Raw genomic sequence first — 13,691 nt, 5'->3', positions numbered from 1 at the left:
AGTCTGCAACTCAAAGGCTGAAAAATTAATTCCAGAGAAGAAACCATTTCATATTGTCAAAGCCCAGTTGTCAACCATTAAAACTTTAGAGAAAAGTTCCTTACCCGTTACAGCCTCAGTACTGTACTATCATTCAATTGTGCATTTCTCGTACAGCAATAAGGCTTTCTTCCTCATTTGTCAGATAGAACAGTATCAGTTTTTCATTTGAAAAGGTGTCAGAAAAGTTGTCTGGCTCAGTGATTGGCAATTGCGATTTGACAACGTTATAAAATGTATTCCATAGTGGAACTCTGCTGTCATGCTGAGCAACAGGCTCTACCTGAATTACTTCAGCAAATATTCAGCTGTGGACATGGATGATGAGTGAACAACTATGCTGTGTAATGTTGCCTGGTTGTGGGTGTGCACTATGCACAGTAGATGGTTTATTAATGATAGCAGGTCGAGCTGAGGGTGGTGTCCATGCAGCAGCTGCCCTGCAGGGTCCGAGGGAGTCCAGCAGCACAGAGGCGCTTTCAAAAGCAGCCAGCCTCTCCAGGTCCTGATCAATTCCAGATTCCAGCCCTGACAAACTGCACAAGCTGGACAGGGAATGCTCCAAATCACGGGGAATGAGGAAGGGAGGGAGAGACAGAGAGACAGAGAGAGAGAGAGAGAGAGAGAGAGGAGGGAGTGGGAGAGAGAGTGAGAGAGAAGAGGGCAGAGGAGGAGAGGGACTCACAGTGCAGTCTTCCAGCAGGGGTGTGTGTCCTTGACCCTTCCGAGCTGTTGGACCCGTTCTCTGCTGCGCGTTCTTGGCTCTGCAGGTGACTGAATCGCGCTAGGTCACCTGGTCACCATGCTGCACTGGAAGGTGCTGATCATTGCTGTCTTCTACTGCAGTATCTACACGTGTGCCAGTCAGCAACGAAGCAAAGGTAAGACCCAGGCGCTTGCACACCAGGAGATACGAGCAGTCAACCCTACTGGAGCATATGCAGCAGGCATCACAGCCTTAGAGTTTTATCCCATACTGCTCAGAGTGACATATAAATGGACAAGTGTATTGGAGTGGGGTGATTTCACAGAGCTGACAATTTATTCACAATAAACACCTCTAGTGTCCTGTGCAGGACAGAAGAGACATTTACTTTATTTAAAATATAACTGAGAAAGATTGTTTACAAGTGTGTGAGTTATTTTTATATATATATATATATAATATATATATTTATATATATTAGCTGCTTTCTAAGATTTATGATGCTGATGAAGCATTTTTTTAAACTCATTTGAAACCTGTCAAGCATGTGCATTGATTGTACATTGAATAGTTCTGAATAGCATAATGCATAGTTAGATAAGTCAGTAAGAATCCTCTCACATATTTGAGGGTGGTGAGGTCTGGGCAGGAAGACTGATCACATGGACTGCGTTCGAAGAAAAATACCAGCTATCTTGATGTGGCTATGACAACTTCTTATATTTGTTTAAGAAATTCTTAGTATTGTTGTCATAACAAATCTCGCTCCACCCAGTTTCGCAAGAGAAAATGTAACAGTTTCCATAATACTCAAGTTATTCCTTCTAGCTGTGATTGATTGCACCTGAATACATTGTAAATATAAAGTATTTAATTGAGATTGCAGCCTTTTTTTCCTCTTCAAAATTTGTCTGTTTTGTCTGAAGCACCTGTTGCTCATCTAAAAACTGACATTGAACTGATATCACAGTGAAGTGGAATGGGCATCAATGTGGAGAAGGCTTTTTCTCTTATGCAAACAAAGCCTAAGCTGTCATTAACAATGTACATCTATACTAGCATGCGTATGTCAGGGTAAGTGTCTGGGCACAGACACTTTCATAATGTTACCTCTGTCGTGCACAGCTTGTTTCTTCATAAGCCGTGGAAAGAATTTGCTCATTCAGGATAATCAATTCTCTAATCTAAACGTAATAAAATGTCCCCTGTTTTCTTTTGGGAAATCCAAAACGAACACACTACGTTGGCTAACTGGAAACTGTCGTCAAAGTATATCCATCTGAGGGAAAATATACTCTGAAGGCTTTAGAATGTAAGAAATTATGGACCTTTTGTATGTATTACAGTTATGGTTTTGTGTCATAGGTCAGGCTCTGTTTCTATCTTCAGGAGCTGCAGCAGGCATTGTCTGTGCAGTCTCAGGACATAGTGCATGTGACTGCGCTTCAGCATGTGTCATTTTAAATCATCCTCTCAGGAATTATGCTGCTAATGCAATAAATGGAGGCTGACTAAAAAACAGAAATGGTTTTACTTTGTATTTTGGTATATTTCAAGGTCATGGCTTGACAATGTATATCCAGTACTTAACGGATGTTTCAAAATTTAAAATTAAATTGTTTTAATTAGGAGTTACAATTCATTATTGAGTTGTCTGGATGTGCACTCACAACCAACTCTCTCTATGGTAGTTTGTTTTTCCCACCAACCCTCCCACTCCTGTCGTGACAGATCAGGAGGCGATGTTGATGCAATAGCAGGTGTGTCTGAATTTAGAGCTACAGAGAGAGGTGTCACTGCCACACACATCTACGAGTACTCTCCCAGCATTCCCTTGGCTTCATTAGGCAATATCATCTTTTCATATCTCATTTCTCAGCCAATCAATCAAAGTTAAACTCTCCCTGGAAAAAGTTTTTTCTTGGATGTCTAAAACCCTCCATGGTCTATGTACTGTAGCAGCGAGAGGCATTTAGCTGGAGCAGACTGAAGGTGGAAATGCTGGTAGAGGCTGACTGCTAGTGAATGCATGCACATGCGCATGTATGCGTGCTAGTGTGGTCCTGTTTGTGTGTAGGGGTTTGTGCGTGCATGTGCGCAGGCAAACTATACTAGAAGCGTTTTTTTTTTTTTTTTTAATCTGTTTTTAGTTTCCGCAAGGCTGGCTGAATTCATGGATGATTTTTTTAGACTATGACATCAATTGAACTATTTCACAATGGCACTGCATAATTCTTAGGAAATTTATAAGGATCTTCTCATTTGTGGATTTAATGGCCACAGTCACCACTGTATTTGAGATTTGGTCAACTCAAGATAGCGATGGGCTACTGGCGAAATGGCTAAAGTGTGTGCTGAAAGGTGGGTCTGCTTAAGCACGGCAGCTTGCCTAAACACGACTACTGATCCGTCAGCGCTAACAGTTCTGTGAAAAACAACAGCGAGGTCTTCGGAACACATGGTGAGTGTCTGTAGACATTTAGTGAGTCACATTTCATAGAACATGCGCTTGTTTAAGGCATGAAAACAGCTGCTAAGATTAAACAATATTTTTAGGTTGTTTAGACCTCTTTAAAGCAGCATATGCTCAGCAGCTGAAAATAAAGAAACAAACCTCCGTGCGGACGCTAATTTGCCCAGCTAATCTTAATTATGTTGCCAATCAACATAATGTTTGATCATTTGCTCACACTTATGATGAAAATAACTGTTTGTGCCATTTGCACTGAATTTCATGTGACGGTACTAAACTTCATTTGAAGCTCTGAAAAACAGGGGCTGGTCAATAAGCTTCTGAAGAGAAACTTGTTTTGAAGTCACGATGAAAGTTTTTCCACAGTTGTGCTGTACTGTGTGGCCTGAATTTTTCTGACCGGTTTATAGGACATGCGGGGCGTCTCTTGGATGGAGTTTTGGCAAATCAGCTGTGGATTCATTTGAGTAATGCCTTAAATTGGTATGGGTTTGGGGGATTTTTTTTTTTTTTTTTTTCACTTGTTGCTTTTCGTTGTTACTGGACTTCCTCTTAACGCTCAGTCAAAGCCCTTTGGTGGAATGTGGACATTCTGCTTGTGTGAAAGGACTTTGAGGACAAGAGGAACATGGAGTCCCGCCAAAGGGAGACTGGGAGGAGAGAGGGAAGGAAGAAGGGAAAGGAGGGGCAGGGTTGGACGAAAAAGAAACAAATACAAGAAATTGACAAGCAGCAAGTGCCAAAAAAAGGCTTGAATAAATAGCTGAATTGAAGCCCTTTGTGGAATAATGCAATAGTAAGACTGCACTGACTGTGTGTCATGTGCTTGTTTTGCTCACTTTATATAGTATAGTTCTAATCTTGTGTCTAATTCTTGCACCTGTAAAACGTAAAGAGGCTAAAAACCAAAAATGTCAAATAAGCATGGCTCTGAAACTGTACATTTTATTCTGTGAATTTGTTTGTTATTAATTAAGCAATTGCCGAAGAGATAAGGGAAATAACATAATGTTAAACAAACCATACCTGTGTGCTTTGAGGTCCATATTATCTAATGCATGATGGCTTGCCCTTATCCAGACGAGTAACTCATCAAGTAGGGTTGATGAGCAAACCAGCTAACTTTTGGAAATATTTTTAACTGGACGAGATCTGCCTGGATGGAAACCCAAGTTATTTTAAAATATAAGTGTGCTGACACACTCCTTAATTCCTGCTTTGTGAAATACCTGCGAAGGCAGTTTACCAGTGAGGTACAGTATGTTACATTAAAGATTTGTTTTTCAGGATGTATATGAAAACCACTAAGTGCCTAGTTCAAAGGCTCAGCAGTGCTATGACACCTAGCAGTCAAGCTGTAAGTTCCTTCTCTCTAACTCACATGGCATGGGTGAGAGAGATTAAGCCTGGAGTTCTCCCTGCTTCAACCGCCAGTTCAGTGCATTCCTGTGAGCACATCTTTTGGACTGAATACATCCAAAAGATTTTTGATTTTTGAATGTTGACCTGTGTGTTTTTGCCATTTTCTCTTTCTTTTTTGGACCCCATCCCTGTTCCATAACCTTCAGCCTCTTCCCTTGTTGTTTTCTTCGTGATGACTGAGGTCAAGATGAGCTCTTGCTGTGACATCATGCAGTAATTGCCTGTCATGGGAGTTTTTTTTCTTGAAGTTCCCATCACTGGTAGAAAATAATACACAATAATATCACTCTGGGGCCTCGTGCCTCACCCAAAATAAACCCTGTTTGTGTGAACCTCCATGCACAAGGTTCCAGTTTAACCAACTGGCCGGATACTCGGCGTGCTTCATGTGTCAACCACCTGCTTTCAATGTGAGCGCAATCAATTACACATTCATCAGGAAACAGCGCTGGGCTGGAATGGAAAGCAAATGAAAAACATCGCTGAAGGTTGTCATAAGACCGGTCGGCCTCATATGCCCCTCCCACATACATCAGCAAATGTCTGTCATGAGGCGGAGAGGCTTTCAAAGTGGAACCGGGTGTAGCTGTTACAATTTCAACCCTGATCCAATGAAAACATTCATAATGTAACTTTGCATGTGTCCATTCTGAAATGTTTTCCTCAGTTTAAAACTTGAGGTGGACAGTGCATGTCACATGAGCAACATTAATTGTGCTTGCGAGTGCCTTACTGTACCATCAGCAGGTGGATATCATTTTTTTAGAATTCCTCTGAATCCTGTTCAGCTTGAGGGTTCACAAGTAGTGTGAGGCTACAGACAGTCAATGAAAAACAACCATTCAATAATGTGCCAAAAAAACTTTAAGGCAATCAATTCCCCGAGGTTTATATTTTGTGGCTGTTCTCTATACTTTTTGAAGAGATGGCCTTTTAATAGTATGACAACCAGAACTACACATTATTCAGTGGCCAAATGAAATAGCACAATTTCATTGCTACAAACTTAGAAATGTTTGATGTTTTTTTAAAAGCAGAAAACATTTTCTCTTTTATATTAGATACTGTATACTATATCTTGTTTTCATTGATTCAGTTTCACCAATGACTTGAGCTCAATAACCAGATGCATACTTTTGGCCATCTCTCAAAAAACTATGGAACAGCTGTTGCTGATAGCAACATGAGACAGTTATTGATTGCACATTCCTTTCATATATATGTAGACAGTAAAAACCTGTCTGTGTCTTTTGATGCGTGGTTCTGATTTGTGTAAGCTTAACATTTGCTGTAGAACCAATTCACATATAGTTTTATGAAAATTATTTTCCTGATATTCCAGAATAAAATCTATTACGTTTCTATCTATAATATGTAAAAAGATTTTAAAATTAATTTTGGCACAATCATGATAAGTTTCAAATGTACTGATATTTCCTGAAACTTTACCAAAACACATGCTCTAGGATAAGAATGCAAGCTTTTTGAATGCAAGATCACGCACCAAACTGATCCACTTGACTAATAATAACATGGTTTCAGTGAAAGGTGTCTATATGCTAAATGAAAGCAAAACCATTTTAAAATACTTTTTTTTTTTTTTAAATGATCATATAGTGCTAGAGCCTGCAGGGACTGACGCAAAAGATTCACACTTTTTTGTGCCTTTGAAGTCAGTCCAATAAAATGCGGAGCAGATTAAAAGAATTCAGAAATAGAGGCAGGCCATTAATGTTTTTAAAAAATCCAAATACAGAGGGGAGACTCCTAATGCGATAAAGAGCATTGGTCAGAAGCCCACATCTCTCTGTTGTTTGGAGTATTTTGGGCCAAAGCCGGGGGCTCTCATGGTAATGCGAGCTTTTTGAACTGCGCCGGAGGAGACCGAGTGCCTGTGCCTGTTTGGCTTGGCCCTCGCCAAGGTCTGGGCCAGGAAACCGGGCCCTGGCTCCCTGGCTCTGCGGCTCCAGGCCTCCGGGCTCCTTCCAGCTGGGAGGAGATCCCTTTTGCACTTCCCTGGCTCTCGTCTCTCCGCTTCCTGCTGTTTTTCTCTCTTGAACTCCTGATTTCACTTGAAGGCAGGGCCGCGTGTCGGAGCCTCGCCTGCTAATCAGGCCTCAGGCACTGTCAGAAGAGAGCCCACGGTCCCTTCGGCGTGTGTGTGGATGGTGCGGATAGTAGTAGTAGTGAAATATGGAGAAGCGGTTAGCAGGCTCGGCTTTCAAAGCTTAGAATTATCCATTCAAGTGCTTGTAATATAATGGATCCGAATCAGACAGCCTGTTGATAATCACGATACGCTCCCTGGGCCTTCAGCTCCATTTCCGTAAGTAACACACAACCGCGGGACGCGGCATGCCCTTCACCCCAATATTGTCAACCTTTCATCTAAATTTGCACATCAGAATGTAATCGTATTTCTCTCACCGGCAGCACCACGCCCTGTAATTGGCCACATGCAGTTCTTAATTTTACCGCAGGCCCCGAACAGTGTGTTATGTGTAAACTCTGTCATGAAAATGGTGGAGCTCCTGGGCTTCGTGTGACTTAATGGCGATTTCAGCGCTTTATAGGGCGGGTTTGAGTGGAGGCCAGGCCTGGAGCTGAGCCAGAGAGAGCAGAACCCCCTTCCTCCCTCCCTCAACCCTGTCTGGCACACAATCAGAAACAGAAGCACTGTAAACTCAGGCATTAGACAGATGAAATAGGCCTGCTGTGCAGACATTACCCCGCTGATTAAGATGTAGCGCTGGATATTTCTTTGGCCCAAACTTCATTGGGTATAACAGTAATTAGGGGATCTCAGCACAGGCCAGAACCAGAGAAAGCAGTACGACTTTGTCCAAAAAAATGAGAGGCATTAATGAGAGCTCCAGCCTGATGAAGCGCGTGGCCCTTTCCAGCTGCTCGCTCTCTCCCTCTTTCTCTCTCTCTCTCTCTCCCTCCCTCCCCATCGCTCTTCCCCTCTCCCTATCTCTCTCTCTCTCCCTCCCTCCCCCTCTCTCTCTCTCTTTATTCCTCTCTCCCTATCTCTCTCTCTCTCTCTCTCTCCCCCTCCCTCCCTCCCCCTCTCTCTCTCTCTCTCCCTCCCTCCCTCCCCCTCTCTCTCTCTCTCTCCCTCCCTCCCTCCCCCTCTCTCTCTCTCTCTCCCTCTCTCTCTCTTTATTCCTCTCTCTCTCTCTCTCTCTCTCTCTCCCCCTCCCTCCCTCCCCCTCTCTCCCTCCCTCCCTCCCTCTCTCTCTCTCTCTCTCTCTCTCTCTCTATCTGCATACCGTGGGTCTGTTCCTCCTGTGGCCTCAGCTGTTTTATTGATCTCAGATGTAGCGCGCATTAGCGGACCAGCCACAGGAGGCCGGGACAGCTGGGGAAAGGGGGGGGGGGAGGGAGGGGGGGGCAGGCCACGAGCTGCTGGACGGCGAGTGATGAACAGTAGCCCTCCTCCTCCCATCTGGGGTGTTGCCTGCGGTCCCAGGTTCCTCTGTGCTGTGTGCCTGCGTCACGCTTCAGGTCATTTACTAGCTGTCTGTTTGCGCTGCTATGTGCCAGATGTTGCCTGTAGCCCAGGAGCACAGTCTGGAGGATCACGGTCCTTTCCTCAACCCAGTAGTCAGAGTCAACGTCTGACCTTGTTTCAGCCTGGCTGAGATTTTGCGTTCCGCTGAACGGGCTCTTGGTTTCAATTTTATGAGTAACAGCCGTCTCTCTCCCCGGCTCTCTCACCTGCAGTGCACGTGGCGCGGTGCTCAGCAGCCCCCAGCTTCTCCTGTGCCTTTGAAGCCAGAGGTTACCCCCCCCCCCGCCCCACCCCAACACCACCACCTGCTGAACTGAGCCCCACGCCCCCGGGGTCACAAAACTCAGGCTTTCCAAGGAGAGCCCTGTCCTGCCATCCTCCCGAGTCGCACCAAAGTGTTTGCACATGAAGCAGTAAATGTGGACCACAGTGCGCACTGAACCGATTCATCACTCGCACCTGTGAAAGCGCGCAGAGAGCATGCCTCTTTTACTGTGGCCTGTTTTTCGGCGTGCAGTGAATCATCGTGCCAAGGAAGGTGTCACAGGAAAAATGAATGTCTCACGTTCTCTCTCTCTCTCATCCACATTCTCTCTCTTTCTTCCTCTGTCCTCCCTTCTGTCTTTCACTCCATCCCGCCTCTTTCTCCCTCTCTTGCTTCCATAGCCCTGTTCCCAGCAGCTGGCAGAGCAAAGAGAGGAGCAAAAACGATGGTCAACCCCACCTTTCAGAACTCCATAGAAGACATCACCTTGCTATATGAGGTATGTCAATATTGCAAAAGAAAGCACAAGATGAAAATGAACTGAAGACCGACTTCCAAAAAAGGACTGCATCCATGATTGCTATTATAGACAGGAAATGGCAACCATTCATTGTCACATACAGTTGTAAATGGAAATGTGCCAGCTAAAATCAACTAGTGCAGTAATGGCAGCCTCATAATGAACTTCCATTCCTTTGTTGAACTTAAGTGTTACAAGATCAGTATGAAGGTGGATTGTTTATTTTAAATATGTAAACTAATGATAAGACAATCTACTAAATATCTAAAATGAAAAAAACCTTTTGTTAACTAATCATGTCAATGTTTAATAAAGCAATTTTTGTGATGCATGAACACGGTTTGAGACTGACTGATTGAAATTACATGTACCGGACAGATAAATCCAGCCAAACTCAACTGAAATTGAAAACATTTAAAATGAACGGCAAGCAGTTAAAAGTTTCTTTTGCATATAACACACATACGCAAGCAACATGCTCAATGTCTCCCCAAGTGAACCCATCCCTCATAAATGCCATAGTTCACTCCACCATGGAGTCTGCGTAGCACAGAGGGAGGCCATGTCCACATGAAATATTCTGTTTATTTAGGTTTATAGATTTATTTTGGTATGGTATGGTGCAGTTCAAGTGTAACTTGGCAGAGCCATTAATATTCTAGCTCTAGAAGTCTTGTGTGCTATCACTGAGACCTGAACAGAAACAGTTGCAGTAGCTGTTCAGTTGGACTTTTGAAAACAAACCTTCACTCTCAAGCTAAGGTGAATTTCAAAAGCAGGATCACGTAGGGCTGTTTCAAGCATAGCTGTTCAGTGGGAATTGTAATCCCTAATTCTCTCGGAGGAGGCCTGTACAAGCACATTCCAGAAACCAGAATCCCTTGGCTGTTTTACAGGCCGTTAGAGTGACATTAGCACACTCAGCACGGTCGGAAAACCCAGGTGAATTAATCCTAAGCGGCCACTAGAGGACTCTGTTCGCCCTCTTGGGTGTATCTCAGGCAGAAAATTATGAGAACTGTGAGGGCTCACATTGGTAATGTAATTGATGTATGCTTTCACCTCTTGACACTTAAAGCCATTCTGGGCATCGTGTTCACTGAGGAACAGTTAAAATGTGCTTAAACAGTCTATTTGCTAAAATAAAGAGAGGGATAAATTAATGGGGCAAGTATGATACAACTGTAACTTTTCCTAGATTTTAAATGTTGTACAAGATAGGCCAAAGGGCAATGAGAAAATACGATAGATCATTCCAGAATGGATCCAGAATTACTGCTGTAAACAGGGGGACTTTCGGCTGTGTAGAACACCCAGGAAATATGTAGACACCAGCAACCAAGGAATTAATAATGTAATCAGATTTAATACAAACTGATTGGAAGAGAAGTGTTTCAAAGAATCCTAATGTTCTCAGGAACCCCTATGATGCCACACTATATGACTCCACAAATATCCATAGGGTGTTTTAAAACTGGTGTTAAACCTTCACCCCACTCGTATCTCATTTTAAGAGGCAGAGCCAGTCGCCAGAGCCGGTGTGACGTCTGGATCTTGGGAGGCCTATGTGACCTGACCTAGAATAGCATGTTCCCTCAGGACACCAAACATTCTCCTCCGGTGACCGGTTTGTCTTAACAAGCCATCTTGGGTAAAGCATGCCAGGTTTGCTGCTGAGCGTATGGTGCTGCAGTCAGTATGACTAAATCAAACAGCAGCTTATCTACAATGTAAATATTCCGGTCCTGTAGAAAATCCGACAGCCGTGACCCGTCTGAAGGCCACTGTACAATGCATACTTTGAGAGCAACTTCCGATGTAGTTCATGTCAGTTCATGGTATTTTAATGCAGTGTTAAGGTCTTTAAAAGATGCATCTAACACAGTCACAAACTTATAGTTTTTTTTTTTTTTTTTTTTAATTCTCCAAGATTTTCTTCCAGAACTTTTCTATCCAAATTCAAATTCCCAGTTGAGCCCTTTGAGTGACTGCTGTTCTTAATGAATATGTCAGAAATTTGCAAGTATTATTTCATTCTCTGCTGGGGGTTTTATGAATCGGCCCCTTCCAAATATGACTGTTTGAATATGATGAAAGATTAAAGGCAGCCCCCATCCATCCATCCCCACATTAGCCACTGCTGTTAGATTTATTTTTCTTTGGTGTTTTTAAACATGACCAGAGATTCAAGGAGATCCAGTCTCTATATTCAATTTCCTAGTGGCACTAGACAGTCTGAGCGTTGACTGCAATTGTACTTCACTGCACTGCACTCTGACCTGAATCAAAGCAAGTCAATCAGATTGCTCGCTGGACAGAGGGCACCAGCTGATTCAGTTGCCGGTTGACTCTTGTTTTCTCCCTCTCTCCCGTCTCTCCTGCTGCAGATCATGCTGGCAGGCCTGCAGATCGGGGACGAGCACGCGCCCTTCTCTGTACGGGACGAGGAGCTGGCCTCTCTCCGCCGGACCCGCACCCTGGAGGCCATATGCGAAGACGTCCTGCCCAAACGCCTGACAGACATCCGCCGGCTGACCTCCCAACTGTCCCAGCACCGGGGGCCCCTCCAAAAGGGGGACTTCGAGCGAACCGTGCTGACCATGGTGTACACCGCCAACAAAATGGCCAACACCAGCGGGCACCAGAAGGACACCTGGGCAGAATCATTCGTCAACCTGTACAGGGCCTTAAAGCAAGACCTCAGAGGTCAATGAGCCGTTAGCAAGACCACCTGTGATCTGCGAAACTTTTTTATAAGTTTATATTTTATTAATTCTTTTGTCAGTGAGAACTGGTGCTGGAGCGATCATCCTGGTTTCTAGGGAATCCCCCCCCCTTCACACGGCTCTCAAGTCAGAATAATCGATTCAGGAATGAAATACTGTACACTGTAGGCTCCGATCACTGCGAGGGAGCTGCGGATGATGTCACAGAAATTTTGAGATGTTTTCTTTTTTCTCCTTGAAATCCAATTCTTTTTTTGTTATCTTCCCCTTGAAAGTACTATATTGAGGTTTTACACTAGAGCGTGTAACGGGGGGGTGGGATGTTCAGATCGGCTTGGTGCTACTGACTGTACTGATTAACACTTGGTTTTCAGGATTCGACCTCAATGCGCGCTTTCAATCAATATCCAATATTAATACTACTAATTCCAATTAACAAAGCTGTGTAGCTGATTTGACTCCTTGGGACTTGTCAAATCTACTTCTTTGAGGTCCACTTTGATGTGATATAAACACATGAAAGGATGATGCACGTGATTTTGCCCACACAAGAATGGCTCTGAGCTTTATCTATTTACTGTATGGAATGAAAACTTCAAAATGCAGAAAGTGTGATGACTGAGATGGAATCCTGCGCACACGGTCATATTGAAAATTTGATGAAAAGGTATACATTTACACTTGGATGGATTGTAGAAAACCCTTATGGATTGTAGAAAACCCTTCCTTCAACAACATCCTTCTAGTAATACATTTTTTACATGGTCAGATCATACTTTTTTATGCTTTGCAAATAAATATTTTAATATTGCTGAATCCTTGAAAATAAACCAATAACATACTACAATTTTAATACCAGTGAAAATGTAGTATGTAACACCCTTTCCACTTGAGCTGGTCGGAAGTGAATTATTCTACTGTGTGTTCACACATAAATGACAGGATGCTTTTTAAATATTCCTAAGTCCACCCTTGATAAAGCAAGCAATCTCCCCCTGAAATCAATGGAGCCTAAACGACAGCAAGCTTACTGAAAGCTCCATGCACTGCTGTTTTAAGTAATGTGTATCTCCAAATGGTTGCTTACTACTGTTTTACAACAAGGTTGAAAACAATCCATTTGCAGGGTGCTCTAGGGTGCATTACCTTCACAAATAATGTAGAACTAAAGGTGACATGAACCAAATTTACGAAAGTATAGATGCCGGCAGCTTGTTGAAAATGATCTCTTAGTTAAAGCAGGAATGTCCAGGAATCCCTCTCCATTTGAAGTGGAGTGAGGAGAAAGGATTTTAAAATATGCATATGGTTTATTTTACTCTACAAAATCATTTGTCATTAGACATTCTGTACAAAATCATTATAGCTATACATTATGCATCACAATGAAAAATGAAAAAAATCAATGTAAAAACAGATAATGAATGAAGAAACCAGGGGAGTGAGGTCTAGTTTTGGCAAAGAGAAATAGTACATCAATAAAAAAAAAATCTTTACTTAGAAATAGATATCGAATGAAGAAGCTATCACTGAAGCATTCATTTTCTGAAACCAGTAAATGAGGTCAGGGGTGTCGAATAGAGGTTCCTTGTGATTTGATAAGGCTGCATCATGTGCGGAATGACTCATTGGCCCAGTCCCAATTCACCCCCTAATCACTCCACCCACACACTAACACTCAATTTACGCAGAGTAGGCATCTTGTACAGGGGCTGTCCCAGAACTGAGTGAGCCAAATTTCAGCGAGGGATGATGGCTGTTCCGCCCTCTGACGCTCGCTCAATAATAAGGAAATTAAAGTGCTGGCTTAAAAGTGAGCGCTGACCCAACAGGCATTGCGTTGCTTAATGCCGTTGCCAGAGTTGTTAAGGCATGGCAGAGCTAACCACATTTAAAATTTGACTGCTATGTCTTTTCAAAATATAGTTATCATTGTCTTCGCAGTATTGTCTTGCTTGCAAACAAGCGTACACTCAAATGATTTCATCGATTAAAGTGTACTGATAACAAACTGCAGTAATCGTAA

General features: G+C 43.1%; 1 protein-coding gene and 1 long non-coding RNA gene across 2 annotated transcripts; both read left to right on the top strand.

The window, feature by feature from the left end:
- The first annotated feature begins 511 nt into the window (after window positions 1-511).
- LOC118232428 (protein FAM180A) lies at window positions 512-13,676 on the top strand. The gene is made up of 3 exons (XM_035427419.1): window positions 512-920; window positions 8,821-8,918; window positions 11,327-13,676. The coding sequence occupies exons 1-3, from the start codon at window positions 842-844 to the stop codon at window positions 11,651-11,653; spliced, it is 504 nt and encodes a 167-aa protein (XP_035283310.1). The 5' UTR covers window positions 512-841; the 3' UTR covers window positions 11,654-13,676.
- LOC118232429 lies at window positions 1,262-4,243 on the top strand. The gene is made up of 2 exons (XR_004766291.1): window positions 1,262-3,206; window positions 3,629-4,243. It is a non-coding gene; the product is annotated as an uncharacterized LOC118232429 (long non-coding RNA).
- Window positions 13,677-13,691: the final 15 nt, after the last annotated feature.

The sequence above is a fragment of the Anguilla anguilla genome, chromosome 7 (genome assembly GCF_013347855.1).
Source record: "Anguilla anguilla isolate fAngAng1 chromosome 7, fAngAng1.pri, whole genome shotgun sequence".
NCBI classification, from domain to species: Eukaryota; Metazoa; Chordata; class Actinopteri; order Anguilliformes; family Anguillidae; genus Anguilla; species Anguilla anguilla.
The sequence above is the reverse complement of the archived record's forward strand: the minus strand, read 5'-3'. Positions and strand labels throughout refer to the sequence as shown.

Coding starts and splice junctions, on each gene's coding strand:
- LOC118232428 (XM_035427419.1), top strand. CDS start 842: ATGCTGCACTGGAAGGTGCTGATCATTGCTGTCTTCTACTGCAGTATC. Junction 921..8,820: donor CAGTCAGCAACGAAGCAAAG/GTAAGACCCAGG, acceptor TTGCTTCCATAG/CCCTGTTCCCAGCAGCTGGC. Junction 8,919..11,326: donor ACATCACCTTGCTATATGAG/GTATGTCAATAT, acceptor CTCCTGCTGCAG/ATCATGCTGGCAGGCCTGCA.